Source organism: Daphnia carinata, chromosome 7, assembly GCF_022539665.2.
Source record: "Daphnia carinata strain CSIRO-1 chromosome 7, CSIRO_AGI_Dcar_HiC_V3, whole genome shotgun sequence".
NCBI classification, from domain to species: domain Eukaryota; kingdom Metazoa; phylum Arthropoda; class Branchiopoda; order Diplostraca; family Daphniidae; genus Daphnia; species Daphnia carinata.
The window spans coordinates 633972-647677 of record NC_081337.1 but is presented as its reverse complement, the minus strand read 5'-3'; the positions used below and the strand labels follow the sequence as shown (position 1 = coordinate 647677).

At 45.6% G+C, this 13706-nt stretch overlaps 1 protein-coding gene across 1 annotated transcript; it reads right to left on the bottom strand.

Moving 5' to 3' along the window:
• Positions 1-950: 950 nt before the first annotated feature.
• Positions 951-13465, bottom strand: LOC130698738 (girdin-like). Its single transcript, XM_057521427.2, has 11 exons — positions 12929-13465; positions 12755-12849; positions 7848-7953; positions 7528-7740; positions 6944-7120; positions 5827-6870; positions 5512-5604; positions 5219-5428; positions 4464-4648; positions 3439-4399; positions 951-3362 (listed from the first exon to the last, which is right to left on the bottom strand). Exons 1-11 carry the CDS (start codon positions 13025-13027, stop codon positions 1575-1577), a joined length of 4971 nt encoding a protein of 1656 aa, XP_057377410.1. The 5' UTR covers positions 13028-13465; the 3' UTR covers positions 951-1574.
• Positions 13466-13706: the final 241 nt, after the last annotated feature.

The window sequence follows — 13706 nt, the reverse complement described above, 5'->3', positions numbered from 1 at the left end:
TTATCAAATGTTAATAATAATGAACTAGCCTACATGTAAACATATACTAGTTTTCAACATCCGCCAAAAGTCCCTCAACCCTATTTCTATTGGCGTTCATGCATGTAGTTCTTTCCTTTGTCCGCGAGAGGCACTGTAACTAGAGTAAGCATTTGGCTTTTTCTGCGTCAGTAGGGATAGGGCTAAAAGCATAGTACACCACGAACCAGTCGTCTTTATCTATGGTCAAACGGTCGGTTCGGTTTAGCCATTTTCGACTGCGGTTTGGTTTTCGGTTTGCAATTGGGCATAACCGGTTTGAACCGCCATTTAAAATCTCTTTTGAAATTTCACGGAAAATTTCAAATCAACCAATCATCACTAACTGTTGTGAGCATAATGCGGTCTACAACTTGTTATAAATCAAATTTCCGATCAGACTTACCGTGATCGCGATTGAAAGTTGGTCGAATTTTCCGCCATCTAGCGACAAGACTGTTTCCGATTTATTGCCCTGTGCAAACCGTATATCCGCGGTGCAAGCCATGTAAAACTACGGGAACAAACCATCAAACCGCGGTTCCAACTGTCAGAAAACAAAGGGCAAACCGAACCGCACCGGTTTGTCCTTTAAAAAAAAACGCGCGGTTCGGCCAAAATCGTGCCTGATCGTCGCGGGGCCGAGCCCCAGCTTCAGCAATCTAAAATCATAGACAAAGACCACGTCATTTATCTCTAGCACAATTAGAATTAACTTTCGGGATCGTTACACGATCCCTCTAGTAATTAACAATTCAAACTATTAACTTCATGATTTTTAACCAGACAACATTTAAAATAACTTTTGCAGCGCTGCATTGCATATATAAATATTGAATATTAATGTTAAAAACTTCCCTTCTCTGTGAATGGCGTTTTGTAGTACCAAATTTTATGATTTCGAAAGAATTGAGCAACCAATGTTTTGACGATTTACAGGAGGGACATTGACTTTTATTAAATTTTAGGGCGTCTTCTTCAAATTCATACGGAAATAACATAACGCTAATAGAAAACATATGGAATGAATGTAAAAGTAAGAAATTCGAATGTTATGTGTAGGTTAATCATTTAATACCACCAAACATTGTTATTCGCATCAAGCAACTGAAAATCAGAAAGCATTTGTTAGGGTATCTTGGTGTTACAAAGGGTGCCGTACGAATCCTTCACGAGGCATAGCCAGCAAAATAGGCAACGGTGCTCCTCATTTGCATTGCACCACCGTAACTCGTTCGCGCTTTGGAGCGTTAGATAAACCCAGATTAAAGAGCATGACACTATGCGGGGTTGAGAAGTCAGAAGCTGCACAATAAGGCGGATCAAACGATTACGCGCTAACGCTAATGACGTTTAAAATAACATTCATTCATTTAATGTTTATATACTTTGAAAACGACTGAGGAAGCCTACCGAGTAAACGACACTCCACAAAGACATCGCACGTGCGAAGAAATGGGAAAGATACACGTCACTTGACTATTATAGAACAAGAAGTCTTTCATTCCTCAATAGGCCGTTGCCATAGCAGGGCTAGTGCACAATGAGTTAGAGGCTCAGACGCATCCGTATTCGTACCATATAGAGCTGGCACTGCCTGCGCCAGTAGTGCTGCCATTAACGGTCGTGTCCTCGACAGGCTTCTCTTCCACCGCTGGTGCTGCTGTGCTACTGGTATATAGCCGTGGTGGTAATGCAGGCTTATCCAGATTGGTCACTCTAGCTGGCAGAGGAGGACCCTCGGCGGAGGATATCCTAGGCGAAGGTCTAGGTGGAAGTCGCAGAGAGCCTCTTCTTTCTAAAGGGCCAGGAAACAAGGGAGACGAAGGCGATGGGGATGATGTCAGAGGAGTAATGGCTGCTGTGCTTATATTAACATTGATGCGGGTGGTGCAGGTGAGGTGCGGAAACAACTTGGGATTGGGAGTGCTTGTGTCAAGAGGCGTCGGACTGATTCCCGTCATTGATGTTTGGACTAGAGTAGCAGGCGTCCCACTTCGGCTTGAGCTGCTGCTGTTAATCTGATTATTATTATTGTGGTTCTTGTTGTTGCTCGCGCTGCTGGTGTTATTGCTAACCATCGGCATCGAGTCGCTACCGGATGGACTCACGTTGCGGGGCGTCATCGACGGTGACGAACGAGACGCCAACGGCAAAGCCAGAGGGCTGGCGGAATCGCACAAGACTAGAGACGGATCGACTTCGGAAAGGCAAAGAGGCTGCCTCGATCCGGCGCGCTCCAGCAGCGCTAGGCTGCGCGACGGTTGGCCGAACCTCGGTAACGCGCCTACTGGAACGGCGTTCTTACCCGAATTGGGTGTGGAACTGGCGTGGAATCCGGTGACAAGGCCGTCGACTCTAGCCGAAGTCTGCTGAACATGCGGAGAGCAGGGAGCCATCATCATCAACGGTGCAGCCGATATCAGATTGCCGCTCAGTGAACCTTTGGGATGTGGTGTGTTGGTCGCGGCGGAATTGTGCGCGTTACACTCGGATTCCACGTCGTCCGAGTTTCCGTTGATTGCCGATAAGTTAGACAGAAGTGGGTTGCCGTTGATTTGACTGTTGCTATTTGTTGTTGGGGAACCGTTGCACACGCCATCAGGAGAAACTGGATGATGCGCAGAACCAGTGGTGGTTGGAGCACAATTTCCAGGATCTGTATGTTGGTAGTGAATGATGGGCATGGATTGTCGATTGCGATCCCGCTCATTCCAACTCCTCCCGCTTCCCGGATGAAGATCTGTAGAGGTACCGCCGACACTGCCCGTTAGACTGGTGGGCGTCGCGTCGCCTTCGCCTCCGCTGCCGCCGTCGATGGAACCGCATCCGGAATTGGAGCCGGAATGCGATCCGGATTCCAAGCTGAACGTATCCATTTGTCCGTCTTGTTGGTCCGGGCTTTCCCGGTCGCCAGATACGAGTCCGTCGCCAACCCGATTGCGGGATCGTGAACGCGGAACGCGACTGATTAATTCTGACGAGGCCCTCCGCATTTTACGTACAAAGAGAGCGCCAATGCTGGCCTTCGCGTTCTTCTTGAAGGGCGATCCGCTTCCTCCGCTTGGACAGTTTTCCATCCGGCGATACTGCTCCATTATTTTGTCCTCGAGAATTTCCTTCTGTCGTTTGAGATGGTTGAACTTATCGCTAAAGTTCTTGGTTTCCTCGTGGAAGTGGTCTTTTTCCTCGAGCGTCTGGCTGAAGAGTTCGTGGTACTGGGCCAGCAAAACCGACACTTGATTGACCAGATTGCGCTTATCTTCTTCCAGAGTCGTGTTCCATTGTTGCAGAACATCGCACTTGTTGTTCAACTTGCTTAATTCTACATCCAGGTTGGTCACCTGTAATCGAGACCCAAGAGCAAAACAAAGAGATGGTACAAACGGGCCACGATCTGCATATTAAATTTGTGATTACCTGGTGGCGAGATTCGGCAGCTTCTCCTTGCAACTGGGTGTGCTTAAGTTTCAACGTGTTATGCTCACCGCGTAGGCTCTTGTAGTCGTTCTGCAAACACTTGTACTCGCTTTTGAGCTTCTCATTGGCCACGAAGAGTGAGCGGAAATCATCTTTGAGACGCGAGTGCTCAGCTCTGAGATTAGTCAACGACCGCGTTTCGGCCCTCGACTTATCCAGCTCTTCTTGCAGCTCCGTCCGCGAGCGTTGCCATTCCTGCTCGGCCACGACGCTCGTGGCCAACTGGTCGTGCAAGGACCTCAATTCCGTTTTGCTTTCGCGTTGACAGATCTTCAGTTGTTCGCGTTCGGCCAGCAGAGCGTCGTATTCGCTCTGAAGCTGTTCGTGCAGCGTCTGCAGCTCTTGCTGATCTCGAGCGACGCGTTCCAACCTGCTATCGGACGACTGCAGTTGGGCAGCCAGTTTCTCTCGCTCGGATTCAACAGCAGCCAGCGCCGTCTGGATGCCGGAGTTCTGCGTCGTCGTCGAATCCAGTTGGGAGGCCAGGGTTGAGTTCTCGACCTGGAGCGTGGCCAACTGTTGCGACAAAGCGGCCAATTGCGCCCCCGTCTCATTGACTCGCTCCTTTTGCGAGCAAATCTGAGCCGTCAGGTTGTCTTTCTCGGCTAACAGCACGGCATTCTGACGCTCGAGCTCAACCAATCGATCTTTAACGGCTAGCACTTCTCGACCCAGCTCTAAAGTCGGAGGCAGCGATTCCTGTTGCTGCGCATATCCAGCAGCTTCTGGCTTGTTAGCGGCCAGTTCGAGACTGGCCGCCGCAACACAGCGCTGCGTCAATTCTTCGTTGGCACTCTTGAGCGTTTCGCGCTCGATTCGGCTGATCTCCAGCGTTCGACAATTGGTGTCCAGTTGGCATTGCAACTGCTGGCAGCGAATCTTCTCTTGAACCAGTTCCTCTCTGCAAAAAGAGACTGGTCGTGATGAAACTGGAACAAGATAGGAAAAATGTGTATTTTTAATACCTGATGGCCGCCAGAGTTTTGTGCTCGACGATGGACGACTGTTGGAGCTCTTTGTTGTCGCGTTCCAGCTCGCGCAGCTTACATCCTTGCGCCTGCAACGCACTCACTTCCTTAGCCAAGCGTTTCCACTCGCGTTCAGCCGTCGAAAGTTTAGAACTGAATTCGTCCAACGAGGCGTCTTTTATCTAAACGGAAAATTCAATGCATTTACGTTAAATTAAGGCAGTTAGCTATCTTTTGAAAACGGAAGAATTAAACTTTTTTTTTTTCATTTTTGGTCCCCTTTTTTTTTTGAAGTATTTCATACGGGTAAGGGAGGAAACGTAAGGATTATGGCGTCTTTAATCTTTAGGAAAGCAGTAAAGTCACGACAGCAAAACTCTTGATTCCAAGGCTGCTGGTTCCGCTTGGGGAAGTCAGATAATAGTAACTATCGCCCGCGCACACAATGGTCAACGGAACGCAGCCGACAGCTTGTCGGTGGGGTTCAGACAAAGTTCTCAATTCTGTCATAGGACACGGCAACGACACGGGGGAAGGTAATTTCGTGGTCTGCAAGAATATACCAGCATTGCCTGCGGGCGCACACAAAGTATGGAAGGAGGAAAACAAAGAAGAATGAAAGAAAAAAAAAAAGGCAGGACGCAACCACGCGATCAAAGAACTCGTGTTCTATCGCTATTATCCATTTATTTTTCATATTTTTTCTTCTTCTTTTTTTTTTCGGGCGGACGGGGGGGGAGGGATTAACAGACCTCAATGGATTGTTTGAGTCGAACAATCTCCTTGTGAAGTCCTTTGCTTTCGCGATCGAGGCGGTGGTTCTCGCTCTCAAGGTCCGTGTTCTCCTTCTCCAAGTCGTTTAGTCGCCGCAGCGAATGCCGAAGACTTTCCACCGTTTTGTGTAGCTTTGCATTCTCCGATTCCAGGTCGCGTGATTCGTTCTGAACTGAATCCACTCGTCTCTGGCAGAGGGGGAAAAACACGAAATAGTTTATCGCATGTAATGATATGTGCACAGAATATGAACATGGCGTTTTCTTTTTACCTGGAAGAGATCGGCGGAGCGCTGCAGTTTCTGATTTTCAGCACCAAGCGAGGAGACTTGTAATTCGAGTTCTTCTATCTTGCATCGTTCCATCTAAACGAGAAAAAAAAATAGGGAAAACCAAGTTTTAACACAAAATTCGATTTCTTGAAAATTTTTATGTCTTGATCAATTGCATAACATTCCAAGAAGGTGTCCGACGGAAAGATGGCAGCACCATGCGAATGTGTTCCATATTAATCGAAGGCGATTCTTCTTGCGGAATCATTTGTCCACAATTGGAGTTTTAGAAACAAAAAATGACGTCGGGCGAACCTTGAGATTTTCGATGAGATTTTGCTGTTCCTGGTGGTTGCGATGGAGATCCTGGTGTTGCTTTTCGACTTCGGCAGCGCGCAGGGTGACGGCTGCCATCATCTCGGCCACATGGCTCTCTTTAGCTCGCCGTTCTTCTTCTAGGTCTACGAGACGTAATTTGAGCCGGGTGCATTCTCCTTCGAGTTGCAATATCTTTTCGCCGTTGTCGCCGCGGACGCCCGACTCTTTGGCGTTGGTCGACGACAGCAAATTCGTCAGCCGCTGGTTCTCCAGCTCCAGACGTCTGGCTTTGCCCAGCAGGTCCACGGAGCTCATCTGCTCGCCGAGATTGGCAAACTGGTCCTTGGACGCGGCGTCGGACAAAGCCTGATGAGCTCTCAACGATTCGAGCTCGGCCGTCAAGCTGGCCGATTCGCTCAAACAGTTTTTGGTGCAGAGTTGCCAGTGGGCGTTCTCCTCGGCCAGTTTCTTCAGCCGCTCCTTATCGGCCTCTTTCTCCACCAGCAGATTCGTCAATTGGCTCTTGCATTTGAGGAGTTCGCCCTCCAAGTCGAGAACGAGCTCTGCCCTCTGCCGGGCGCTTTCCAGCTGCCCCTCTAAGATGACTTTGGTCTCTTCTAGCAGCCGATTGTCTTCACGGAGCTCGTCCAGGCGAGCCTTGTAGTAGTCGATGTCGTTGAGTTTGTCTTTATAGCGGTTCAATTCGGCTTCCAATCGATCCACTTTCGATGCCCTCTCACGGACTATGTCCAATTCGTCGCGCAAGGCTTTCGACAATCTCGCCTCCTGCACCAGGTCAATATTCTCTTGTTTGATTTTCGACGATTGAGTTTTCAGAGCGTCGAGCTCGTCGCGCAATTCCGCCACTTGCTCGCATTTCTCCTCCAGTTCTTGGCGCCAGCGACGGATCTTGGCTTTGGCTTCGGCCAGCTCGACGACGACGCCGCTCTGCGGCGAAGCGTTGCTGTGGCGCTGCATGGAGGACATGGTATTGGCATTGTTACTGTTCGACAACTCTCTCAGCACGACGTTCGTAAATTGCTGTTAAACCAAAGAGATAATATAAAAAAACAGCTCCCGATGTAATAAAAATTTGGAACAAGATTAATCTTACATGAGCGTAATCATCTCGTTCTTGGACGAGCCGACGTAAATGTTGAACTAAAATTCGAAACAGTTCATCGCGGTGCTGTTGCTGCTCTTCTTTATCCTCCCATGTTCCATGGCATGATTCGATGGATTCCCATTCTGTCCAGTCTTTGTTCCACACGCATGCTGGGTTGTCAGCCACCTAATGGGCAAATGATGAAAAATGCCAGAGTAAATAAGTCATCCATTACGTGCAGCCTGATGGCCATTGGCCTATGGCCGCTTTCAACACACAGATATCAATCAATTGCGGAATATGGATTTTGACAACATCACGGATATTGTTAGTTGACCAACGTACAATTGGACGAGGCACTATCTATATGAATAAAAGGACGAAATCGCTAATAGTATGGCCGGCTAATCGATCTTAAGCTTATGGCGCACGAGACACTATATGGATTCCAACTCTTTCGCAAACAAACGTAAAATTTCTTTTATAGCAATTACTATTACCGTTTTTCCTTTATCATTTTCTGTATTTTTTGGGATTGATAACCAAAGACAAATTGCCTTAGAAATAGTTGGCGAAGTCCCGGTTCTCTTTACCTGCTGTATACAATTAACTATGTCGTGTTGAGTTGCCAGAGGAAGTCTTTTTATGTCTTCAATGACGCTCTCCTTGCTGGGACCCTGAACGGCGCAGCCAAGAACCAACAATAAGAGCGTCTGCATTCCAGCTAAACCGGTCTCACTGTCCGGGTCACGACCAAGTGTCACTGGATCAGGTAAGCGGACTAACACGAATTGACCCAACACGTCCTGCAAAAATGTCACAAGAACACGACAATTATAACTTTTCGAATTTAACTTATCTATCCGGTTTGTTCATTTATCTATTTTATTGTTGTTGGTGTTGTATGCCTTACCTCGTAGAATCCTTTAACGGCTCGTACCAGGGAATCGAAGTTTCGGATTCGAGTGTAGACATCTTCTGCCGGCTGGATATGGGCTCTTCCATTCGTTCTTGGGTCGCTAAAATAAAAAACGAAGGTCGACACATGTAAGATTAAATGTAGAAAACACACACTTTGGTGCTGCCGATAATAAATCCATACACGGTCTCCAACCTTTAAAAGGGGAACTAAAGATACCCCCCCCCCCCCAAAAAAAAAAAAAACTTAAAAAAAAGGATGGCACAAATGTGTTTCGTCATATTATGGAAAGGACTTTTTTTTCTTGCACCTTCCGGTCCCCCCCCTTTAATTTTATGGCCTCGGGTTATTTTACGGCTAACGGTGCTAACCCTGTGGTGCTTGCGCACTGCATCGTTGATGCCTCTTGCGGCGTCGCCATTTTGCTTGGCTGAAGTAGTGGCCTCTGCTTGTATGTTTCACGAAAAATAAATAAAAATAAATAAATGCTGGCTTCCTCTATTGGCACAGAGACGGCCATTTCTGCGGCTACCCATTCAATCCAAGTTCACTACTGACGTCCGGTCGCCTTTGGTTTTCTTTTTATCGGATTATTGGCGCCATTCTGCGAAATTCAATGAACTGCGATCAAGGTTTCGCTACCCTTCGTGCCGATTGAAGAATGCAAAGTCAATTATTACGCTCTGCCATGTTCTCATTTTTGTCATATGGACCCCACGCTCCATTAATCGACTTTGTTCCTTAGGTGGTTTCCGCTGATTAGTCCAGCGCACTCTGAAAAAATCCTTTTGCATATTAGCTCTGCGCGACAGGGTTCATACCTTATGACTTGAGATCTTAAAAAATCACCAACGAGTCATAACCAGTACGCGCTTATCGTAGTTGCATGCTCACCATTAACCAGTTTCTCGAACGGAATAAAAAAAAAACGGCTATTATCGGGACACGAATCTGCTATTAAAATGTTCTGCGTTTGCACATTCTCGACGACGAATTCCAAGCAATGGAGGTTGATCGGTTGGCGGATTACGTTTGAAATACATTAATTTTTTTGTTTTCTTCTTCCTTTGTTTCCTTCTGCTCATATTTAAAACATGGGAATGGGAACACGACTTTCATCATTGAAATTTTGTCGGTCAAGACCTTGTGCAACGAAAGCGAATGGAAAAATTGCTGCCTGTATAAGGAGAGAAAGTTGAGTTGCGTTTAGCCTTCAATTCTTGCAGTTTTGCCTACAGCAGTCCATACGTCACCTGAAAAAAAAGGCGTTTTAGTCTATTTCTTTTTCTTTTCTTAGATAAGGAACTAGCATAACTTCGTGTTCGTTAATTTCTTACAATTCGGACCTCTCTTGCACATTGCGGTCGTTGCTGTTTTGCTTTTATTCATCTTTTGTGGGTTCACATTTTTGTTTTTGCTTTTCATCCGTTTTCTCGTTTTTAACGCACTTCTTTTTTTCTTCCAAACTTTCTTTTTTCTTTTACCCCCCCTTTTTTTTTTGTGTGTGTGTATGTGTATGTCGAAAAGAGCTTCAAGAGGGAAAGAACAATTGGAATTATTGTTTTCCTTCGCTGCAACGGTGAAGTCGGACTTAGCCGGAACCTTTTTCCCAGCTATGTATTCACCAAGGTACCGAGTTCGTTGCGCTCCCCCCCCCCCCTCTTCTTCCTTCCATTTTGTCTTTCTCCCTTGCTGTTGAATAGCACGCATTTAATAACGCCTTCGATTCATTGAGCTATTGATTAGGAATGGCATTTCTACGAAAACGGTTTCGCCCCCTCCATAAGGAGATGAACGTGAGTCGTAGGACTTGTTTCAGAAGCCGCTTGTACCGTTATGACATCGAATCATGACCCGATAGGTTTCACGGTCAACCCACTCAACCGAAATCTCTAGATGTTTTCATCACCTTTTTTTTTTTATTTTATCTTCGTTTTGTTTTGTTTTACAGACATGCGTCTTTTTCGTCGATCAAACGACTTCCATTGCAGACCGGATCGATCCGGAATAATGGGCATCATGAGGCTCTAAAAGAAAAAGTGTTGAGAACGGCATTTAAAAGAGTACCGTCGGCTGCTTTATACCGACAAGCGGAGAGAGAAAGTGAGAACGAATGTCGACGTAAAGGGCGAGTGTCAGAGGCAACGTTAAGTCTTTGTCATGCTCGTTTCTAAATTGAAGCAGCTTCTTTCACGAAGAAATACGAGCCGTTAGAAGGAAACGAATCGAAACATGAACAATGGTAAGGCGTTGCGTTGTCCTCGTGAACAATCGAATGAACATCTCTAGTTGAATAGTCTACGACCGGTTGATGAACTCGGCCAAAAAAAGAGGAGAAGATTGAACGAGAAAGCCGGTTTTATCTTCACTTCCTTTTTCTTCTCTACAGGTAAACTACAGGTTTAATGTTAATCACACGATGAGTGAGGTCTTTCACTGAAACGGTTTTTAAAGAGATGTACAAAAGACGATAACAACAATCTGATTTCGTGCCTCCATCTTAGTAATCCACGATGACGTTATTCTACGCTGCCAATATCAATGGTCTCTATTCTTCGATAGAGAAATCACAGAGAACAAAAAAAAAAAGAAAAAAGAAAATAAACAAATAAAATGAAATAAAAAAATGAATACGTCACGAATTGAACGGGACGCGTTCAGAAGAGAAACGAACGAAAAGGAAAGCGAGCTTCTTCGACACGCTTTTATATTCCGGTGAGAACGATAATATTGACAGACAGATCTTCTTTCCACATTTGATAAATAATAATAAATCAAAAGAAAATTAAAAAAAAAAAGAATAATGACCAAACATTAAGCTGATGTAACGGCCAATATTGCCAAATGGCTATGTAGTCGCGTCCGCAGGATTGCCCTCACTTAACGGCAAGCAAAAATGACGTGCAACACTTAGTGAAGGCAGTTACTGATTGAAACGGATCGTTGTGAGATGACCATATTTGTCTTCTGCGTTGAAAAACAGGTCGAGGCATTCTTTGTTCGGGCCCCTTGTATAGCGCAGTTTTTTTTCTCAGTGCCCGAATAGACGGCCGACTATTTGTACAGGGGGAATCTCGACGTTATCAGATAGCCGAGCGGTTCGGCAGGCGCCGTTGTAGAAAGTTTAACTAAATATTCCAAGAACAGGGGGTATCGGGCAAGGTGAGGGTGGTACGCCTACTGACACGACACGAGACATCGACTTTTATTGCGGTTTCGTGCAAAAGCTATTGTAAAATTTAGAAAGAATAATAAAAATAAAGGCGGATGTGATATAAACAAATACCGACGAAGACGACGACGGTCGAAACCTTAACGTCCGACCTAGGCAATCCTACGTCGGATTTCTAGGAAATTGAATACGAGTTATGGTGGATTGGGTACTATACAGAGGAGAAGGGAAAGAGGATACCCAACGGCAAACGACCTATTGTAAATACGACTTATTTGTTCGGCTACAGATAAACGAAGGAAAAAGTTTTATTTAGTCGAATAGCTTCACTTCCAAAATTAGTGGCCGAAAAAAAGCAAAAAAAAAGACTCCGTCCGATAAGATTCACCAAGTCAGCAGCTATCAAAGCGATAAGAAACAAAGGAACCATCAGACCTGTTGGAAACTTCCGAAATTTCCGACCGAAAGAAAGAAACAAAACAAAAACAAACAATGAAAAAAAAAGCGAACTTGCGAAGGCATCCGAAACGGAACGGTTCCAGCCGTTGGTCGCCCACCGGCGAAAGAACTAGTGGGTTCCTATTGCCACACCATCAAGTTTCCCCTTTCTCGACTCATTTCCTCGTCCGGGTGCAACACAAGAGGAAGTGACGTCAGCCCACCGACAAACTAGATGGTTTCCATTCACTTTTTTTTTTTTTGTATTTTTGTTTTGCGCCAAAGACAGATGGAACCGACCAGTCCATCGGCGGAAGATGACGCCATTTCAACCACTCGGACCCTCTCGCCCACCCCCTACTCGTAAAGCAATATGAAGCGAAGGTAGTTGGCCTTGCATGTCTGCTGTCGTTCTGCATGTTCCATATGAGAGGCTCAACGACCAATGTCTTTAACTTTGACAAGTCCATTCAAAGAACATGGGAATTCGAATGATCCCCCATCTTCGGCCTACCGAAAAGCTATGCAAAGCTCAAAGGGATGGATGAGAACAAAGAAGACGCCAGTTTAGTATTTTTTTTAAACCTTTACTTGTCAACGGTAAAATCGATTCATACTTCCGTTTCGCTACTTTTTTGTTTCCCCCTAAATGAAAACGGTGCCTGATCCGTACTGAGGCGTCTTTAATCAATAGGTTTCCATTATTCGTCTCGTTCATAAACAAGCTTTCAAAACTAAGGTCTTCATTTGCGAACAATGAGCTTCCGTTGATTGAACTTTAGTACGAAATTATACTGGAGATGGATTTCTTTGGCAGTAAACCTTCATTGAACCCGTGTTCAGTGGCGAACACCATCATGATAATCAAACAGAAACACCTGATCGTCTGAAACTTGTTTCGGTCACCCGTAAAAAATAAATCTTCTCCCCCCTCCCCTCGCTTGTTTCTGTCGACCCGTTGATGACCAAACAATAAAAAAAAACTCTCCTTTTCCTTTTGTCAAGTGACGGGTCTAAAATAGGAGCACAAAAAAAAAATCATTGTAATTGCTTTTAAATTCCACCCTTCCCCCATTCTCTCGTATTTTGTTTTTTTTCTCTTCCGGTCAACCTGCTTCGTTGCTTGTGTGAACATCCGGCGTGGTGTTAGAGGGGGAGATTCGTTAAGTTATTCGTCACAGATGTGCTCGTTAAATATTAACACGCAAAACAATACCCACATGTTTTTCTTTTGTTTGTTTTTTGTTTTTTGAAAGAAAAAAAAAAGGTGTACGAAGTAAACTGGACTCACAGTCTGGAAAAGACGTTGTCAAGAAAGGCTCCATCGATCAGCTGAGAGTAATCCAGTTCTGTGCGGTTTTCGTCGTCATCTTTGAAGGTTCGCACCTGTCCGCCGCGATAATAGAATGACAATAAAACCAAGGTTGTAAATAGCGATTGATGAGGGCTACAGTGGAAAACATACCCAAGCCACCAGAGGTCCCTGCATAAGTTGATCCATTGGGGTGGCAGCAGGCATTGAGTATTCTGAATGCTTTCGATATTGTTGCTGTCCGCTTGCCATCACACGCTGCGACTTACCCTCAAAGGCTGATGTGCAATTCAAAAGCAGCAGACCACTACGTGAAATCTAATCTGAGGTTTCCTTATGCCGAGGCACGATTCTCGCTCACTTTGCACATTGTGTCCGTCATTTCTCCTTCACGACACATGCTGGCCGAAGACGACGAGAGTTCCACTCGGATAGAGACGCAGGCGCACTTGATAGGGTTGCGATGGATTTGTTCACTAGCGTTAGGATCTTCTTTGCTTTGTGTAAGACTGCTAATGGAGACCAGCTCGCTTTGTTCACTGTCGACGGCCAAGTCCTTTCGACTACTACTGGCTAAACCACTGGCACGTCGGAAGAATCAACTTGAAACTAGGGGACGCTCTTACAGTCCCCTTTTCTTTCCTACTCTTCGTACATTGCCAGCGGCAATACACTTCTACTTCATTTTCCCCTCGGGCTTCTGCCTTTTGTTCCTTTTTTCCTGTCACCTGCCATCGACGCCACAGCCATCTAACGGATCTTTTTGAACTACCCTACGAATTAGGGGGGAGCAAAAAACGAAGTGCACTTGGACTGTATGAACATCCTACCAGCTCCTACTAGACAAGTTTTCCCAAAATATTTACCAATATTTGGAGAAAAAAAAAGTAAGAAGTAATTAAATTGTACTACGTGACAGAAGTGTGGTGTT